Here is a 19,904-nt window from a genome sequence, read left to right on the forward strand (position 1 = left end):
AAGGTATTGTTTACATGCAAGCCTAAAAATTTAACACTATTTGCTTCTGTAATTTTAGTATCACTATAATTCAATTGAACTACAGGGTTAGACTGTTTATGTAAGTGAAATTTTAAGATACTTGTTTTATCAATATTTAGAGTAAGATTATTAGCATTAAACCATTGATTTAATTTATCACATACACTATTTAATGTTTGAATTAATTCTTGATTTTTAATGTTATGACACAATATGCTAGTGTCATCTGCAAATAAAATTACTTCAGACTGATCAGTTATAAAAGAAGGAAGATCATTTATATAAATCAAAAATAGCCTCCGGTTAACGAACGAGGGGTGTATTATGACCCATACTTAGCCTGCGGTTGGCTAACCGAAACCTGACGACGCGTGTAATGTAATAATGGGTGTGTTGGTAATGAAATAAAACAGAATTTGGTAACTTTTGTTGCAAGACAGTTTTTTTCCGGTAGAATGTTAGTCAGCTGTTTGTTTGTTTTGTGAATCGTAATGTTTACAGCTGCAGAAAAGAAATATGCCGCGAACTTTATCTTGTAACAGATATACATATAATTAAATTAAACTAAAACTACTTCGACGTTAAACTTGCTTTGAATTAAACCATAAAATTACAATTTAAGATTCAAAACCGTGTGTTTTCAACTTTACTCTTGTATTTAAACTCATGATTTTGTTAGGTTATATATTAAGCCAAAACTAACGAAGTAATTCTATACAAACAAATAAATAGGGATAAGACATTTTTGCTAGAGAACACTTATTTCTTTCATAAATTTATTTCATAATCAAATAATATAGACCCTGTTTCGGAAAAATACTGGTCGATTTTCATTTCACAGGTGTAGGTTTCATTTTTGTACTAATAGTTTCGTATCACGTATCCAAATTAATCCCATCCTGATGGAATTAGTTTGTGGTATAGGATGCTTGCTGTTTTAATTTAGTAGGTCGAGAGATCCTAGACATATTCACTGGTGAAATAATTATGATTGTAAAATGTATACGATAGAAATACGATTTTACAAGACCTGACATAATTGTTTGCATTGTGATGTGTTAGGTATTTTGTGTTATGTACAGGATTTTTCAACATTCTAAATTAAAACAGCAAGTATAATGTAAAACAAGACCAACATATAAAGGGTCATGCCTATAGGATCAAGGGATGAACTTGGATACGGGAAACAGAATAATTCCAGTGCTGTTTTCGTTTTGCAATTGTGTGGCAGGTAGATAATAAGTACCTAAAGGTTTGTAAGATAGGGAAGGGATAATTGGGTAACATTTATTTTCACATTCAATTGTATTCATTGAATTAGAACCACGTCTGAAGTCGTATGAAGTGCATTTCATTCCCGGCATATGTCCACTGTATTACGAATAAAAATTCACAGATACAACTTCCACGAAAACACGCATATAGGTAATAATAACCCTCGTTTTGCAATTTTATAATGCACTAATTTGCACTATTCTTAAGCAGGAACTTTTAAGTTTATATACATTGCATATGTTTATGTACTTCGTGATCAATTAAAGTCAAATAATAATATACAACTCGTTGAGAATCGAAAAGCGTGAATACACTTTCATGTAATTTTTAATAAAACTTCTCGACGAATACGGCGAAGCATTTTATATTTAGTAATAAATTATTCCATCGCATCCTGCAAATATTCAATAGAATTCATCAAATAGTCATCATCACTATCAACAACTATCCTCGCCTGATACATCACCATTTTATTTTCTGTCGCTTAGCCTCCGGTTAAGCAGCTAGCGGCCGGTTCATCCACCCGCTAGGTTAGCCGGAACTTTAACTGGAAGGTAGATGTTAACTGGGAGTCATAAAACCGAAATAAGAGCTAGCCTGCGGTTAAATTTTAGCCAGAGGTTTAGCCGGGGGTCATAAAACAGGCCCTAAATAATAATATGTAGCTGTGAAACGGAAAGTTAAATGCGGTATACATAAATGGAAAAAGGATTTATCAACACAAAATGTATGTCTAATGAATTTTCACATTAATTTCTACCAAAATTATTTTTACATTTGTTTGGCCTCCTGAAACTGCAGGTCGCCTTATATTCGGGCCAATACAGTATTCACAATTTTAAATTTTGCTATTCGACTTACGAATGCGAATAGTTCATCAGTTACTATTCGCAACTATTCGTGTTTACGAATATTCGCACACCCCTAATTTAAACATGATGCTTCGTTTAGTTGTTTATTGAGTATTGTTTTGTGTTGGCCATCATTAGAAAGGATTATCACGGAAAAAATTGTCTCGTACTGTGGCTTATTTGCAAAATACCTTTTCTTATTGGCTTTGATTCGTGAAAGAAGCTCGAACTGCATTTTACTCAGCCAACAAGGAATCACGTTCTGCAATATACAATGTCCATGATTCACTGTAAAATAACTTGAAATAACTTTAACCATTCAAATATTTCTTCTACTATAAGTAAGATGAATTATCATTGGATTGCAGACTATTGTGACACAAATCATTTTTGTGATAACCCATTATCTAGCCATCATGTATCTTAAAAGTAAATTAAAATCCTGATGTTAAATGGTTACAAAAATGGAGTTAGTTTTTTTAAAAATTGGATTTGAAATGTGGACAATGAAGTCATTAAAGAGGTACCCAATGACTCACGTGTCTTTGGGAAATGTATTTGTGATGGTCTTGTCAGGCATCATTCCAGCATTTGCTGGAAGTGAGTTCAGGAAGCCAAAAGTATTGTCAGCAACTGTATGAGTAACTGCAAACTACCATGTTACAATTCTTCAGTCAAAAAAAAAAAAAAACTAATTACAAGGTCTGGCAGAAACATTGCCAAAATTTGTGCATTTTTAACTTTGGGAATTCGTGACTAATGTCAGTTCTTTGAAAAAGTTACAAAATTTGTTGTGTGTAAAATGCAAGAAGTGAATTAATCAAGTTAGAGAAAAGCAGTTTTCATTGTTAATTTTTGAAAGAAGGATTTTTTTTTTAGTTTTAGGAATAAAACAACGAAGTTATTGCTGTAACTAATAACAATAAGCCTTTTTTCCCCCCACAAAAGCCATTATTTTTGTGGTGTGATTAATGTTGCTGAAAGATTGATTAATAGTATTTAAAAAAAAAAATCACTAGATCCCATTTCACAGGATTGATCACTGTTTCTGAAATATATAAAATTTGGTATCACTTAACATAATGTCAGTAATTAATTTTTAATTTAAGGCACTAGAAATTTTGCAACATTTTACAGTAAACTCTCGCAAATCTGTGGGTGTCGGGGATTTATGACCTTCGGATTTTTGAAAAATTTTCATTAAAATACAAAAAAAAATTCTAAAAGATAAGATGGTAGTCAATGAACATGTAATACTACCACAGGACGTCATAATAAACAAGACACTTGAGAAGTTAACAGAATGGTACGTAAGCAATACCAGTATAGTCCATTCATAGTAAATGAAGCACCCGAGAAATTTTTTTTCCTGAAAATTTACAGCCTGGCCTGATTAAATTTAACACACCCATTTGTTCAAGTTGGTAGTAAATTGTGTAAAAAGTAATTTAAAGTCATCTTAAATTAAATTAATGGCACCCGAAGTCGCACTTTGATGTGAAAGAGCTAGGCGTAGCAATGTGGCGTGCGCTGAAACGGGAAGCCCCTTGATAAGGGGAAGTGAATTTAGGAGGGGCGGTTGAGAGAAGCGATACGTAGCTGGCAAGAGACTCAAGGCCACTCCCTCACAGACACACGGCCAGTCCAGTTAAACTAAAGAGAAACGGGAGAAATAAAAAAAAATCATTTGTTAATTGTACACTAGAACCATCAAAAAATCTGAAATTTTGGCACAAAACAAAAATAATCGGGGAAAAAATGGTAAAACTCACAATAAAAGCTTATACAAAGCTATTATTTAACATGCAGCATATATTTTGTGTTGGTTTATAGTGCACTTACTAATGTTCTATAAGAAGAGAAAAAAAAATTGGACAGTCCGTTTAAAAACACGGCAGCAGTAGCTTGTGCGACGTAAGTGGGAGTGCGAGAATCTCGTCTAGACAGGCTGGCGGCTGCAAAGGCAGCGGATGCATGACGTCATACGGCTTACCTCTCCCTCCCAGACAACAAACCATCTCTCTCCCTCTCTCCAGCCCTCTAGCCATTTTCTGCGTGTGAAACTGTCAACATCCTTCCTCCCCTACTCCACACTGCATGCGACGAAAGCCAGGTTGTATAGTCCATTCCCGGTAAAATGAACATTTTTTTAAGGCCCCCCACGGCAGCCATTTACCGTTAATTTTTTGATACAATTTGTTTGTTAGTTACAGAACATTATTTCTGCTGGAAAATCTCTGAAACTTCAAAATTTCTTTAATGGAAAAATTTAGCAGGGCGGTTAGAGTATTTATTTTTACCGCAAATGAACTATACTCACCTTCCCTCCGGCCAGCATTCCCGGCGTGTGACGCATGACAACTACAGTCGTGTGCCGCGCACAGCTAGGAAACTTGTCACTGGCAACATGTTTCACACACTGACACACGGTGCCCAGAGCTTCAGGAAAACCTACGCGATTTCCAACCTACTCTAAATATCCGACTGGAGTCTGTTTACGAAAAGCATTTAAGAATTTGCTAATGCCCAACTGTTTTTTTTATATCGGATTAAGAGGAGTTAAAATGGCTAAAAGGCATGGTTTTGAAGTTTTAGGTGTAAAAAACCGTTAAAAAATTTCTTGAAAGCACCAGAGGAAAAGGCATTACACCTTTATCTTTATTTTCCCGCCATATAATGTTACGGTCACCGCTCAAATTTCACAGTTATCTGACGGGAACGAGATGACTGCGCGCCAGTTCAGAGCCTTTTACCGCGCTATAAATATCAGTGAGCGTCGCTCTTATCATCCACTGAGAATAGTGATACATACATCTAAACAGTAAAGATCATGTCACTTCGGAAATACCCCGGATTTCTGAGAACTTCGGATTCTCGGGCCACGGACTGGCGAGAGTTTACTGTATTTGGAGTACTATAATATGTTTTCAAAACATTAAATAATATGGGTGGTATTCATAAATTAAATAGAAAATGGATGCAGTCAATAAAAAAGAGATTTGAAGCAATTTATAATTTAGACTATTTTTAAGATTCAAGGAAACATATTATGAAAATAATTTAAAGTGGAAATGTCTAAATGGCATATTTAAAAAAATGAGCATTAATTTGTTTAATACTTGATAAATCCTTTAATGCTTAACTTTGTGAGTGCTCAAAACATATTTAAAATGATAAAATTTTAAATTTCATCAAAGCTATTGACTAAAATGTTGTAAGAAATCATTTAATCAAATAATGTTAATGATAAGTTATTAAGGTTATTTTTTATAAAGTACTGAATATGTATCTAAACTTTAGACCAAAATTTTTTGATGCAATAAATATTTTGCAGATTATGTAATTTAGATCTTGAGTGAAGTGTTAGTATTTAATAACTAATGTTCGCCAAAATCCACTTTTATTGAAAACACTTTAAAGTTATTATATACTTAATTCTTTTTAACAGGTAGAGAGTTAATTTGTAAATAGTTAATGTGTACCTAATTAAAAAAAAATAATTGTTTAAATAGTTGCTAAACTTCAAGAATATGGTTCTGATATAGAATGAAAGTTAAAAACTTTTTGTGTAATGAATAGTTTTCAGTTATTGCAAAACTGGTCATTTGGGACCTAAATAAACTGGTACCAATTTTAAAAAAATATTCAAAATTCAAATCTAAAAGTAATTAAATGCCTAGATGTGGAATTTCATCAAATGTGGTTCAGTAGGAGAAAAGTTTATAAAGGACTCAATTCACAAACAGACAGGAAGGTGATCTCATAATCATATATTGCTTCGGCAAATAGGCTAAAAATACGGACAGGTAAAGCAATGGACAATGGTAAATATTGGGCAAGGTTCAACTAAGGAATAAAGGCATCTTTATTAGTAAAATGATTTCCTTACAGGAAATACGCAGTCTTTCGGAAGGTTCTGAAACATTCAGTCCAACGACCCATCAGCTGTATCGTGAGCTGGGTACGAAGGTGAAAACAAGGTGGGTTTAGCATAGCATGCATTGTTTTATTTAAGATAATTTTTTTTAAAGAGTCAGTTGTACAGTTAGAAATTAACTAAAATTATGAATTGTTAAAATGACAAGAGAAAAAAATATTTTCTCCTGGAAAATTTTAGAAGCAGAAATTAAATTTTTAAACTTGAGATTAAAAAATTGTTTTTAACTATAAGTTCAGATTTGTTATTTAATTTTTAAGGATTTGTTGTTATAAAAATATAAGAAAACAAAGTGGTATTTCTTTGGGGTTTTCACTATTATAGTACGAGTAAAATCTTGAATATTTAAGTCCCAGTAATCAAGTTTTTGGTTGTTCAAGACTCTCTTAGTGACTTTTTTAAATGGCGACTAGATGACCAATGAACTTCGTACCACCTAAAATTGATTTTATTGTAACTCTTCATAAGTGATTATCAATCCTAATCAACCTTTCAACTCCAATTCATTGAGATCGATAATATTAGCAGCATTATGTACGGTTTGAGTTTCGTTTGGTTATTAAATGAAACTCGTTTGTAATTCAAATTAATTCAATGTCTTATTTACATGAAAGATAAATGCAGTTAACATTCAACGCAAAGCTTTCTGGTAAACTACATTTTTCATTTTGTTTTCCGGCACGTAAATAAACAAAGATGATGGCTTTCTGTCGTGCGAACACGCAACATACAATTGTCCATGTGCAAAAAACGGTTAATCAAGACACTACTAAAATTCAAAGTCAAAGACTTGGTTACAAATCAAGATTCATTATTTTATGTCAACATAATGACAGAGTTTTACCACTTTCCTGCTCTCTCATTCTAGATCTCTTGTTTATACCAGACTGCCAGTTTTAAAAATATTCTGCAGCGTTCAGGAACAAGTCACAAATTTAACACAGAAAAACTTAATTTCGTTGCATCAAATGTCAAGAGCTGTATCAAGCAATGTTGATTGTTGTGGATGGTATAGGTATTTCATCAAGCAGAAGAAACTGAATGGTGTGCTGAAGAAAGTAGAGCATCTGTACCGTGAATATTGTGATTGGTACATAGACCCTTCTAGCGACGTGACGAGTGCTAACACCAGAGAGAAGTGGCAGCGGCTGTTGTTCTCGCATCAAGACGGCCCTACTGTGGTAAGTGCATGACTAGTACCTATGTCTCACACTCCATAGTCCTTACCATGTTTCCGATGGTTTCATTCTAGGTTTCATATCTTCCTCCTTGATTCTCAATTGCTGTGCTTGTTCAGGCTTGCTGGATTCTGTATTACCAAGTCCTGAACTGGAAATCCACATTGTGTTATTACAATATCTGAAAAAATTTTGTTATAACTTATAACAGAGATGAAAATATTATTTTTACTAGTGAGTAAAGCAAAAATCAAAAACGAAAAAATTGTTCTGACACCTGAGTTAATGCTTAAAAAAAATTATTTTATGTATTTTAAAGATTATATCTGCTTCATGTAATTGGTAGGAATGTGAGAATATTTACATTTTTGAATATGAATGTAAATAATAAAATATTCGTATTTGGTTCAGACTCAAATATTAATACTTCAAAATAACGAATATTAATTTTCTGACGAATATCTCATATAGCATACCTCGTGAGTTATTTTGTATCAACGTTCACTGCTGAGGTTGTCATTTGTGCATTGTAAATACCTTTATTTGATGTTTTAATGGGATTTCATAATCAACAACATTAACAATAAGCGACTTTTTAAGCATGCACCAACTATTAAATTTTTTTTTACCTATGTCTACCATCTCTATTAACAGTAACAAAAACATTGTGTGAATGATTCAAAAAATTTTGTATTTATTTCATTACATGCACCACAAGTGGAAAAAAATAAATAAACAACAACCATGGACTACATACAACACCAAAAAACACGAACACTCCATTGTAATGACCATTAAAAGAAAGAACAGCCATAAATTCAATGGCGTCTAAATCAATGGTCACAATCAATCAATCCCACATCATGTGACATAGTATCAGTTTACTTGCTGTTTATATCTATGACTAAACAGACGTTGCAACTAAAAAAAAAAAAAAATTGGATTTGAGATGAAATTAGCAGAAATTGTATTGATAATATTGCTGAACTAAAATACAGTTTACTTGGCGACAGTTAACTACGAAAACATGTGAATAATTACTAGGTTTTGAATATGTAAATATTTGCTCTTTTAATCACTAATTAAAAAAAACTTTCATGTTTTTTTCGTGAAATGAATTGCATTGGATTTCACTGTATTTTGCTCTTCGCAAAAGTTTTCTGGATCAATATTTAAATTAGCGGGTGTTGGAAAATAAGTTGAAAAAAAAGTGAAATAAAAGGTTTGGTTGTTTAAGTTAGGTTAGTTGCATAATCAAAAACACAATTTTTAATTTCATTATGTAAATATTTTAACAAACATTTTACATGTAATTATTGTAGCTGGCCCAACCTATCCAACCATTCATGTTAGTATTATTTGTCTAATTTCCCTATAGATTTGTTAAATAATGTTGAAACGCACATTGACCATAAAGTATTGTGACCATATCTACGTCAGAGGAGGTGTCAATCTGCTGAGAAGATAAACAGTAATCACAAATATCATATTATATAATTACTCAAAAGCGGATTTTTCATCCCTTATAATAGGAGAACATGTGAGTTATTAATTCCTGTTTGAAAAATAACTTGTGATTTCAAGATATCATGTTTATTCATAACATGATAATATATTCAAACTGGTACAATCACCAGACAATTCTATAATCAAAGAAATGAAATGAAATGAGAAGAAATGAGTTGAAACATTTAGTTATACAAATGTGATTGAACAGATAACATGCAAGTGTAAGTGTACGCATCAAAGGCTAGTAAAGACTGAGGTGAAGTTGGCTTTATCCCAGATTTATTCTGCTTCCCCTCCATTCCCCCACTCCAACTACCAAGCGCCAGTGGGCGGAGCTAAATCACAGGATGCCGCAGCAGTGGGCGGTGCAAGCCCGCTGAAGAGCACAACAAAGGGCGGAGCTTAAGTACAGGGTGCCGCAGAAGTGGGTGTAGCTTAAACACAGGTTGTCCAAAAATAATTTCAGAATTTCCGTAAATGAAGTGTCAGCTTCAATCCCACATTTTAATTTTCGAGCAACACCCCGTACAGCATATTAGCATATCAGCTTCATCCCTTCATACTTTCTTTCTACCTTAAAAATGTTGTAATAATCCAAATTTCGTGATTATGTGATGTTAAATGGTTTAGTGGCATTTGGACAGTGCTGTACGGGGTGTTGCTCGAAAATTAAAATCTGGGATTGAAGCTGACACTTCATTCAACATATTAGCATATCAGCTTCATCCCTTGATACTTTCTTTCTACCTTAAAAAAATTGTAATAATCCAAAATTCGTGATTATGTGATGTTAAATGGTATAGTGGCATTTGGGCAGTGCTGTACGGGGTGTTGCTCGTAAATTAAAATATGGGTGTGAAGCTGACACTTCATTCAACATATTAGCATATCAGCTTCATCCCTTCATACTTTGTTTCTACCTTAAAAAAATTGTAATAATCCAAATTTCGTGATTATGTGATGTTAAATGGTTTAGTGGCATTTGGGCAGTGCTGTACGGGGTGTTGCTCGAAAATTAAAATATGGGTGTTAAGCTGACACTTCATTCAACATATTAGCATATCAGCTTCATCCCTTTGTTCTTTCTTTTTATTTCAAAAAAATTGTAATAACCAAAATTTCGTGATTATGTGATGTCAAATGGTTTAGTGGCATTTGGTCAGTGCTGTACGGGGTGTTGCTCGAAAATTAAAATCTTGGATCGAAGCTGACACTTCATTCAACATATTAGCATATCAGCTTCATCCCTTCATACTTTCTTTCTACCTAAAAAAGATTGTAAAAATCCAAAATTCGTGATTATGTGATGTTAAATAGTTTAGTGGCATTTGGACAGTGCTGTACGGGGTGTTGCTCGAAAATTAAAATATAGGATTGAAGCTGACACTTCTTTCAACATATTAGCATATCAGCTTCATCCCTTCATACTTTCGTTCTACCTTAAAAAAATTGTAATAATCCAAATTTCGTGATTATGTGATGTTAAATGGTTTAGTGGCATTTGGGCAGTGCTGTACGGGGTGTTGCTCGAAAATTAAAATATGGGTTTGAAGCTGACACTTCATTCAACATATGAGCATATCAGCTTCATCCCTTCGTTCTTTATTTTTATTTCAAAAAATTGTAATAATCCAAATTTCGTGATTATGTGATGTTAAATGGTTTAGTGGCATTTGGGCAGTGCTGTACGGGGTGTTGCTCGAAAATTAAAATATGGGTGTGAAGCTGACACTTCCTTCAACATATTAGCATATCAGCTTCATCCCTTCGTTCTTTCTTTTTATTTCAAAAAAATGGTAATAACCCAAATTTCGTGATTATGTTATGTCAAATGGTTTAGGGGCTTTTGGCTATTGCTTTACGGGGTGTGTTCACCATAATCTAATTTTTTTGTGATTAGATATGATGTTAAATATTTATGAAAATTTATTTATGGAAATTCTGAAATTATTTTTGGATAACCTGTGTTTAAGCTACACCCACTTCTGCGGCAACCTGTACTTAAGCTCCGCCCTCTGTTGTGCTCTTCAGCGGGCTTGCTTCACGCACTGCTGCGGCATCCTGTGATTTAGCTCCGCCCACTGGCGCTTGGTAGTTGGAGTGGGGGAATGGAGGGGAAGCAGAATAAATCTGGGATAAAGCCAACTTCACCTCAGTGTAAAGAACACAATGATATCAAACATTCATAAAAATTCAAAATATTTATGAGAAAAACATTAAATAATTATAAACGTTTACAGTTACATAATCTCAATTGGAATACAAATTGTGTGTTCTTGAATCAATAGATTACGTAAGTAGCACTGATTATACAAATAAATATATTCTATAAGAACCAGGTAGTATAAACCAATTGCAAAGTTTGTATCATGCGTTCAATTTTCAATACAAATATTCATTACTAGAACACTAATGTATTATATCGCGTAAATTCATAAAAATCATGGGTAACGCAATATAAAAATGTTGTGTAAGTGAAATGTGAACATTATATATCGAGACAGAGACACATTTATATTAAAGTTAACCAATTTTATAAGAACACAAAAGAAAAAATAAATACATGCCGCAACTGGATCTAATCATGGGCGGTGTTTTACAAATGCATAATTACGCGAACAAACCTGAATAACAAACTTAATTTAGAGCGAGGCAGACCTAACAGGAGTTTAAGCAAGGAAGTTACTTGTTACGTTACTGTGAGTGCCACTACATTAAAACTGCAAACGCAACTCCAAAGCATAACACCCTTGACCGTATCCACGGATCTCCTACACGAGCTCAAGGTGTTTCTACTCGAAGAGACTAACGGCGTAAAGAAGGAATTTATATGAAACCAGGGCTTATATAAACATGGGGAGGTATACCTCTGCATACAAAAATTTGTACCTAGAAACAGGAGAGGGGCACATGTGCAACACAGGTCAAGGGAGAGGAGGGAACAACAGAATGGCAAGGGGAGAGAGGAAACACTCTGAACTGAAAAAAATGCAGGTTGGCGGAGATAACCTAAGAACGAATAAGCTAGAAAGGCGGTACACTGTAATGTGAAAAAAATTTTTTTGTTGGATTCTAATTGTCATTCTTATTAATTGAATTCTATATTCGCATTCGAGAATAATTTGGTATTCATATTAATTTAGAACTAAAAAAATGATGTTCACACAAGCCTAGTATTTGGTAACCAAACAAATAGCAATAAAACATTAAATACATATTTTTCCCACTTAAATTATAGCTGGTTTAATAGCTGATCTGCTAAATCACCTCCTTAAAAAAATATATATACATTTTGCCATCTATAAATTAAAATTTTCTCCTCTAAACAATGTTTAAAATCTATGAAACTAGTGGAAGTTCTGCTAATTTGGCAACCCTGCATGGCTTCAGCTCATTTTGTTGTAACTGTGCAAAAATCATTGTTTTAATGAATCATGGCTTCCCTGTTGGTACGCCAAGGGATTTGTGACTCTCAGTAATTAGGGAGTTTTCGTAATTTTTTGTGCATGTGTGTCCTGATCATTACATTTTTACCTCATAAACTCCCTCCCACCTCATCCTCAAAAGTACTCCATATTTTCTCAATTATATTATTTTGATTGTTTTAGCCTCTAGCAGTATATTTCTAAAATTAGTGAAGTGCATTTGTTCAGTTGCTCAGTCTCTAAAGTCTGGCTCACGCAATAAGCCCTTTGCACTGTTCTGTTTGTGTTACAATACCTTAGCCAGGAAAAAATAAACTCCATTTCATGAAATGGTGGCAGAACTGTGTTCATGTTTACATACTGCAACTTCACAGATTTGTATTTAGAACCAAACATGGACATCATAAATCATTGAAGCTTTGTTAATATACAATGTACAGTTTAATTTTTTTTTTAGTAGTGTTAACACCAGATTTTATTTGTTAGAGAGTTTATCAAACAATATTTCTCTTTCATTGTGAAGCAGAGTAGGTTGCTGTTCACAAAAGTTTTAGCATGTAGGTAATAAACTAAGCTAAACAATCTTAAACTAAAATAGGGTATCATGAAAGTGATGCATTTTTCTTTCCATCAAATAACATGACGAGTTTGATGATTCACTGTAACCTTTGTAACGCTTTCGTTTGGTATGCGATTTTCCTCTTATTCACTGTTTTTGGCATAACTCTGTGGGTGCACTCTTATGCAGACAACTGTGCCATCCTGATTTTTTGAGTGTCTGTGACGTAGTGTGCCACATTTCACGGCAGGGTTCGAAGTTACGATAGTTGTGTAAACCTTGGCACATAGGCATGTATTTACATGCTTCACAATGCGGACACTTGCTGTTCTTACACATCTGTGAGAATCTGTAAAGGGATAATTCTATGTGTGGTAATTTATACGTGTAGAAACAGTACAGATATAAGCATGGTTTCGGTCCAGCTTAATTATGCGTTATGTTCTCTGAAAGACCAATGTCTATGTTTTGTTGGAAAATAAAAGATTTCTGGTCATGTTCAGATCATGACATGCCTAAGTAAGTGTTGTCAGTTAAGTTTATGTTTTCGTGATGATAACAATGTCTCTACGGGTATGTATGATACTGAGTAGTTGTGTGGAATCCAGTGTGTGTTTATTGGCACACACAATGTTACGTTATGACTTATGAGTTATGAGGCACTGACAATTTTATTGTATCTGGAATTTCCTTAAAGTTTTTGTAAGGACCATCAGTGCTCACATATAGGTTCATGTGGATTACATGCAAGCTGTACATTTTTTATGTCGTGCAGGCTTTTACCTCTTAAAAATGTAAAGTTATGTTTTCATGTTTTTTTTATATTTAGCTCTTTTATTTATGTAAGCACAATATAAGACATGCGTATGATTGTATAGCTCCATGAATTTTAGGGTATGTTTATATGTATTTGTTTTACTGTTCTTCTTGTTAATGTTTTTCCTTGTCGTGAAACAGTATTAGTGTTATTATCAGTACTGTTGTTGATAACATATTTTGTGAAAGTCTCGCACGTGTAATGTTTATTATCTGAACACGAGAGGTGGCTGTGAGACATCAATAACTTTCTATTAGATATTTTCATAGTGTTTGCCAAACATATTTTGAAAGCTAACTTTGTGTAACTTTGCCTGTGAGCTGTTAATGATGTATAATTATAACACATGTAAATGTAAGAACATATGTATCTGTTTGCCAGTTTTCAGTAATTAAATATATTAAAAATTAAGTTTGAGAACTTTGCTGTTTTCCTTATGACTGACTTCCTTCAAAGACGCATGGTAAAATTTTGTGTAACTCAGAGGTATTGAACATAGACATAACGAATAGATACCACGGCTAATAATTTCTGAGGAAACTGTGCTAGTTCATATCCTCGACTGTACTGAAGTTTAGGGAGGTGGGTAAGGCTAAGGCTCTCCACGAGAAAAGTGATTACAGTTCCTTCACCCCCCTTTGTACGGTTTCATCTGCAATACTGAAAATGGAGACAAAGCTAGCCGAATATTGTACATGTTGACGTTATTAAGTGCATATTAACTCCGTTTTGTGATTCCTTTGCGGTCTTTAGTTACGTACTTTTGCTTTGAGTCATTGCAATGAAAGGTAACTACCGTTGGCGTGTGAATGTTGTGTCCCACCAGACGGCAGAGGAGGAAACGTGGCCAGCGTCCGCAGTATTGGGCGTGGGGAAGTTCCTCTACAACATAATCATGAGAGACATCAAGGTGGACGTCAACCTTACCAGGCCCAGCAGCAAGTCACAGTGAGTAAGCAGTCAATGCTTGCGAGTGTCGTACCAGTTTCAAGCTCCTCATCGATAGCATTGACATCGTTGATGTCGTTGCTATCCGGAGTGATAGAAAGTTGCTTTTATTTTAGTGATGGCTTGAGTGCTACGGTGACGAGGGCTCCGTGTTTTGGGACCTCCGCCCACTCTGCAATTCAGCAGGTCGAATGTCGACATGACAGCTGGTATTTAGGGTCCGGGCACAGCTCAGTTGTAAAAGGGAACGTGCATGCGTGCGCAGGCACTTGCTGCCGGCGTTCTACACGCTGTTCCGGCACCAGAGCCGCCTGATGAAGGAGGAGGTGAAGCCACACCCGGTGCTGGCGCGGCTGTTCCGCGCCGCCGAGCGGGAGGACCTGGTGTTCGACGCCGTGTGCGTGCCGATGCTGACCCCGCCCGTGCCCTGGACCTCGGTGGGGTGCGGGGGCTACCTGCTGGCTCGGGCGGACCTCGTGCGTCTGCCGCACCAGGCCGTGCAGCAGCTGCAGCGGCTCAGGGGCACGCCGGCGCGGCAGCTGTACCCCGCGCTCGACTGCCTCGACCAGCTGGGCGCCGTGCCCTGGACCATCAACGAGCCGGTGCGCAGGCCTTGTGCTGGATAACACCTGCATTTCGCGATTTCATTTCATGTCAAGGTGTTTCACGAAACACTGTAGCTTTTTCTAAGAGTCATGGCAAATTGTGAGGGTGCAGCAGTACGGTGACCACATTCTCATCGGCCCCGTCAAAAGCGGGACGACACCTCTCACCAACCTCAGCCGATAACCACAGGAGAAAAGATACAGTATTTTGTGAAATACCTTGACACGAAATGTATTCGCGAAATACAGGTGTCCCTATTAAGGCTAAGATCCTTAGTTTTGCAGCCTCCAAGAAAATTATTTCTGCCATGAATATCGTAGTAGATAAAAAATATATAAACGGCAGAATTGTAAACAAAACTTTAAATTTTGTAAATATGATGATTAAAATTTTCTCAAAAAATGCTTTCTTATTTAATTTTAATTTTCAAATTTTAAAAACTAAATATTAGGTATATATTTAAACGGTAAACGGCTATTACTTTGCACACAACTTAAAGGAGGTACAATGAACAATTCTGCCGTATAATTTTTTTAATACAACGTACAGAATTTAAATAATCTGAGTACAAAATATTGTGATTTAACTGTCACTTGCCGCTCATGAAAGGAACGAGTTCAACAGTTTGCCGCTAGAGCTCCGATTAGTTCCGAGTTTACTCACTAGATGCCTCGAATATCGCAGGAGTTCAGGCGGGAATATTACCGCTTCGAAACGGTCAAAACACAACACTAGTATCAGCAATAGTAATAAATGAATTGAAAACCGTCTCACGTTGTCGACAATTTCTATAGATATATTTGTCATCTTCTCAGTGATGTAAATTATAATTAATATGCTTCTCTTGTGACAAATTTATTCATAGAATATTTTTGATTTAAAATCATCTAACTACAATTACTGAATTGTTTTAGTAGATAGAGATTTACTATAATAGTTGGGCGCCTTAAAAAAAACTTATTTTGGAAATACTAAAGTGCTAAATATGATATCTAACCTGTTTCGTTTACGGGCATCTACGTGAACGTCGCAAATTACATTTATTACAACCTTATTTCACATATTATCTTAGTCACGGTGTATTAAAATAATAGCAAACATATAATAATATAACTTCCAAAATCAATTTAATTTATTATTTATACTTCTATTCAAGACAAATATATAATGTTTAAGATTTTATTAGAATATTTCAATAATTATTGTAAAAAAATTGATTTGCAAAATGACAATGATTTTGTATAAATTAATTTAATTATATTTCTTTAGTTATAATTTATTTAATTATGTTTCTTTAATTATATTTGTACCTCGACTTTAGCTCTGGTAGTATGGGCTATACCTCTGGGTGTAATGTTACATAAATGAGTTATGATAAAAATATTAATAGATGTTTAAAAAAAATTAGTAACTGAAGGACCAGCCGCCTATGGCAACTTCCTCCCGTAATGATTTAGTTATGTATATAACGATACAAAAAATAGGGACAATCTCTCGATGCTGTCGTTCAAGTATGGTTAACTAAAGGTCGTTTAAAATTACTTTTGGTTTTTAACAATGGATTTTTCACTACCCAAGCATTTATTTTATCACTAACCTTGAGCATTTTCGTTAGTTACACAAGTTCGTTAGAAACGCAATTACAAGGCAGTGGCGATTTTTTTTTTTTGCATCTGGGGTCATGTAAAATTATGTTTTAAAACAAATATTGGCCAAAAAGAATTATATATTTTTCAATTCAACTTCCGCTACATTATTTGCAACTATAAATGATCATAGAAACATAAGTTCCACGTGCGCGCACACACGCACGCATATGTATACATGTAAATACTTTTGAACAAGTGAAATGAGGAGTTTTAGCAAATAAAAATTCAGGTAATTTTCAAAAATACAATTTTAAAGACCTTTATACTGTGTTCTTACATTTGCAGTTAGATTTATTTAAATTCTTTGGCAAATATTACAATTTAAAAACTTTTTTAAGTATTTCCCGTAATTTTTTTAGGTAATTTTATTTGTGTTACAAGAAACCGAAGACCTTGCTGAAGTAAAATTATTATGTATATAAAATGTGTTTAAATGGGTGTGTAATACTTCGATGAAATTGATACAGAATTATATGAAATAAAATTATATTGTTTTACCAGCCTTTGAGCTATCTAGTTTACGTGAAATTGTTATAATTAAACTTTAGGGCCTAAATTTTGAATTGCTCGAATATGCAAAAAGTAGTTCCCTCGCTCACATACTGGCCAATACAAATTCCAACCCACTACCAAAAGGGCTGGAAACTTGAAATTTGGGTCGCAGCCTCAATGAGGAAATTCGGAAAAGTACCAATTTTTATTTTCTAATTATTAAAAAAATAAAATTAAGAAATAGGCACGCACCTTTAAAATCGGTGTATACCTTCTTTCGGAAGAACGCTGTTGCAGAAATTATTGTTTACTTCTCATGCTTGTACAAATTGAACAGTACTGTAAATGTATTTGATGACATAAGCAATAATAAGTTATTAGCTGATATTGAATACAAACAATTTTTTTCGTGACCAAAAAAAATAAGGTTCTCTGCTTGGCGAGTGATAAAATTATACTAATGTCAAAAATATGTTATCGGGAAAAAATAAATGAAGTTATTTTATACCACTGATTCACTACCCATAAAATCCAACTGCAAAGTCTTTGCAACTGGTATCACACACAAGAAATATAAAACATATTCGTGCTTCATTTTGTATAAAAAATAAAACACATATCATATAATATCGGGAGACAGCCTTGAAAATCGTGCATATCACCAACATGGCCAATCAGACTCATAGTAATGTTTACGATGGCAATATTTTCGGGGTAGTTTTACGCTCAAAATTAATACAAAACCAAATCAGCAATCCTTGTATGATCATTTATAATACTACAAAAAATCTTCCATTTCCTTCGAATTGTATTGAGCACTAAAATATAGATTTACTTTTGGCCCAGATTTTATTTGAAGATACTCTGTACAGTTCCGCTTGTTTGCATTGTTTATTTATCAGGTTTAAATCATGGCCAAATTAATTGAAGTGTAACACAAATTATTTATATATGTGTGTCTGGTTTGGAATCAGTATGATGTACTGAAAAACTATGTCCTATCAGTGTAATGAATGGTTGTACCCTTATAACCGTTGAATATTTATGAAACATTTTATTTCTTTGGTTTTTAAAGCCGCAGACTTGTATTTTATTTATTTCATTTAGACAACAACATGCGTCCGTGTTTTCTACATGGCACGCTCTGTAATATTTTGAATATTATAGTAATTTTGGCTTTTTAAAATCTGTGATTTATGTGCAGTAGATTAATTTGTAATTTTTTATAATTTCTTTTTCAAATTTATTATAATAAACACATATTCCATTATTGGAATTCGTTCAGAATGGGTATCACAAGACTACAAAAACTATTCTCCTGCATAAGAAAGGTGATAATACCAGTAAAGAAAATTATCGTCCGAGATCAATTACGGCTTATATCTAGGGACATCTGTATTTCGCGAATACATTTCGTGTCAAGGTATTTTACAAAACACTGTAGATTTTTCTTCTAATTATTGGCTGTGGTCGGTGAAGACTGTTTTCCCGCACTTGACGGGGCCAATGAGGACGTAGTTACCGTACTGCTGCACGCCCACAATTCGCCAAACCTCTAAGAAAAAAGCTACAGTTATGTGTGAAATAGCCGGACACGAGATGTATTCGCGAAATACAGGTGTCCTTACTTATATCAAAAAATATTTGATCATTGTATGATAATTTAAATATGAAAAGCACAACATACTTTCAAATTTAATACATGGTTTTACATCAACTGTAAGTACTAAAACACATACTGCTTATTTTCTACAAAATAAATCTATACACGGCAACTGATTATGAATCAATTGAGTTTTTTTATAAAGCATCTAAGGCCTCGATTGTTTAAATATATTGTTGGATAAATTAACTAAACTAGGAATACTATCAAATGCACAAAAATAGAAGAGTTTGATCTTAATGATATAAAGCATAATCTATCTATTTATCACAGCCTGAATAATTCATTCCCCATTGTCAAGACTAAAATTAAAAAACCGCGAAAGAAGCAGTATAAAATAACTATCTCATCTTTGCGGGTGACTCAAACATCATACAAACAAAACGAAATATTCTTAAACGCAAGAAAGTATATTTTAAACACTGTAAATAACTTAGATTTTGAATCAAAGAATAATTATCAGTCTGTAAAATTTAGTTAACGATGAGTTGGAAACAGAACATCAAACATATATCATATGTGTTACTACCAACAGAGAACTCTCACAAACAATACAATTCCTTTCTGCGCAACCTGCAAGCTCCGGTACCTTCTGTAAAAACAAATATATTTAAAACATTTCCGGAAGTCGTACCATGGTAACGACTGAAATATGAAGCCTTACTTCTAAATCTACTTATCTAGAGAACAAATTGTATTACATTATTTTCATAAAATTAACACCTACATACGAACAGAACTAAGCTCTTTCATTATTTTTTTAGTTACGTGATAATTTTTTTGAGTTATAAAGGAATCCAACTTGAACAGTAAAAAAGAAAGGCTTTTAATGAACAAACCAACTAAGTCATTATAGATAACTGTTCAAACCATTTAAGATCCATCCTGTTACATAATTTTTTATATTTATATACATCTAATGTATAAACAAATCTGAAAAAAAGTCAATAAATTCCGATTGACTTCATTATCGA

The 19,904-nt window shown here is 33.9% G+C and overlaps 1 protein-coding gene across 1 annotated transcript in view; it reads left to right on the forward strand.

Annotated features, from left to right (window-relative positions):
- LOC134542655 (DNA-directed RNA polymerase, mitochondrial) overlaps nt 1–19,904 on the forward strand; it is a 115,256-nt gene that overhangs the window by 35,471 nt on the left and 59,881 nt on the right. Inside the window, exons 10-13 of the mRNA XM_063387074.1 lie at nt 6,039–6,127; nt 7,100–7,265; nt 14,399–14,520; nt 14,786–15,122. Of these exons, the coding sequence (XP_063243144.1) occupies nt 6,039–6,127; nt 7,100–7,265; nt 14,399–14,520; nt 14,786–15,122 (714 nt within the window). The remainder of the gene's footprint in view (nt 1–6,038; nt 6,128–7,099; nt 7,266–14,398; nt 14,521–14,785; nt 15,123–19,904) is intronic.

This window comes from Bacillus rossius (assembly GCF_032445375.1).
Source record: "Bacillus rossius redtenbacheri isolate Brsri chromosome 9 unlocalized genomic scaffold, Brsri_v3 Brsri_v3_scf9_1, whole genome shotgun sequence".
NCBI lineage: Eukaryota > Metazoa > Arthropoda > Insecta > Phasmatodea > Bacillidae > Bacillus > Bacillus rossius.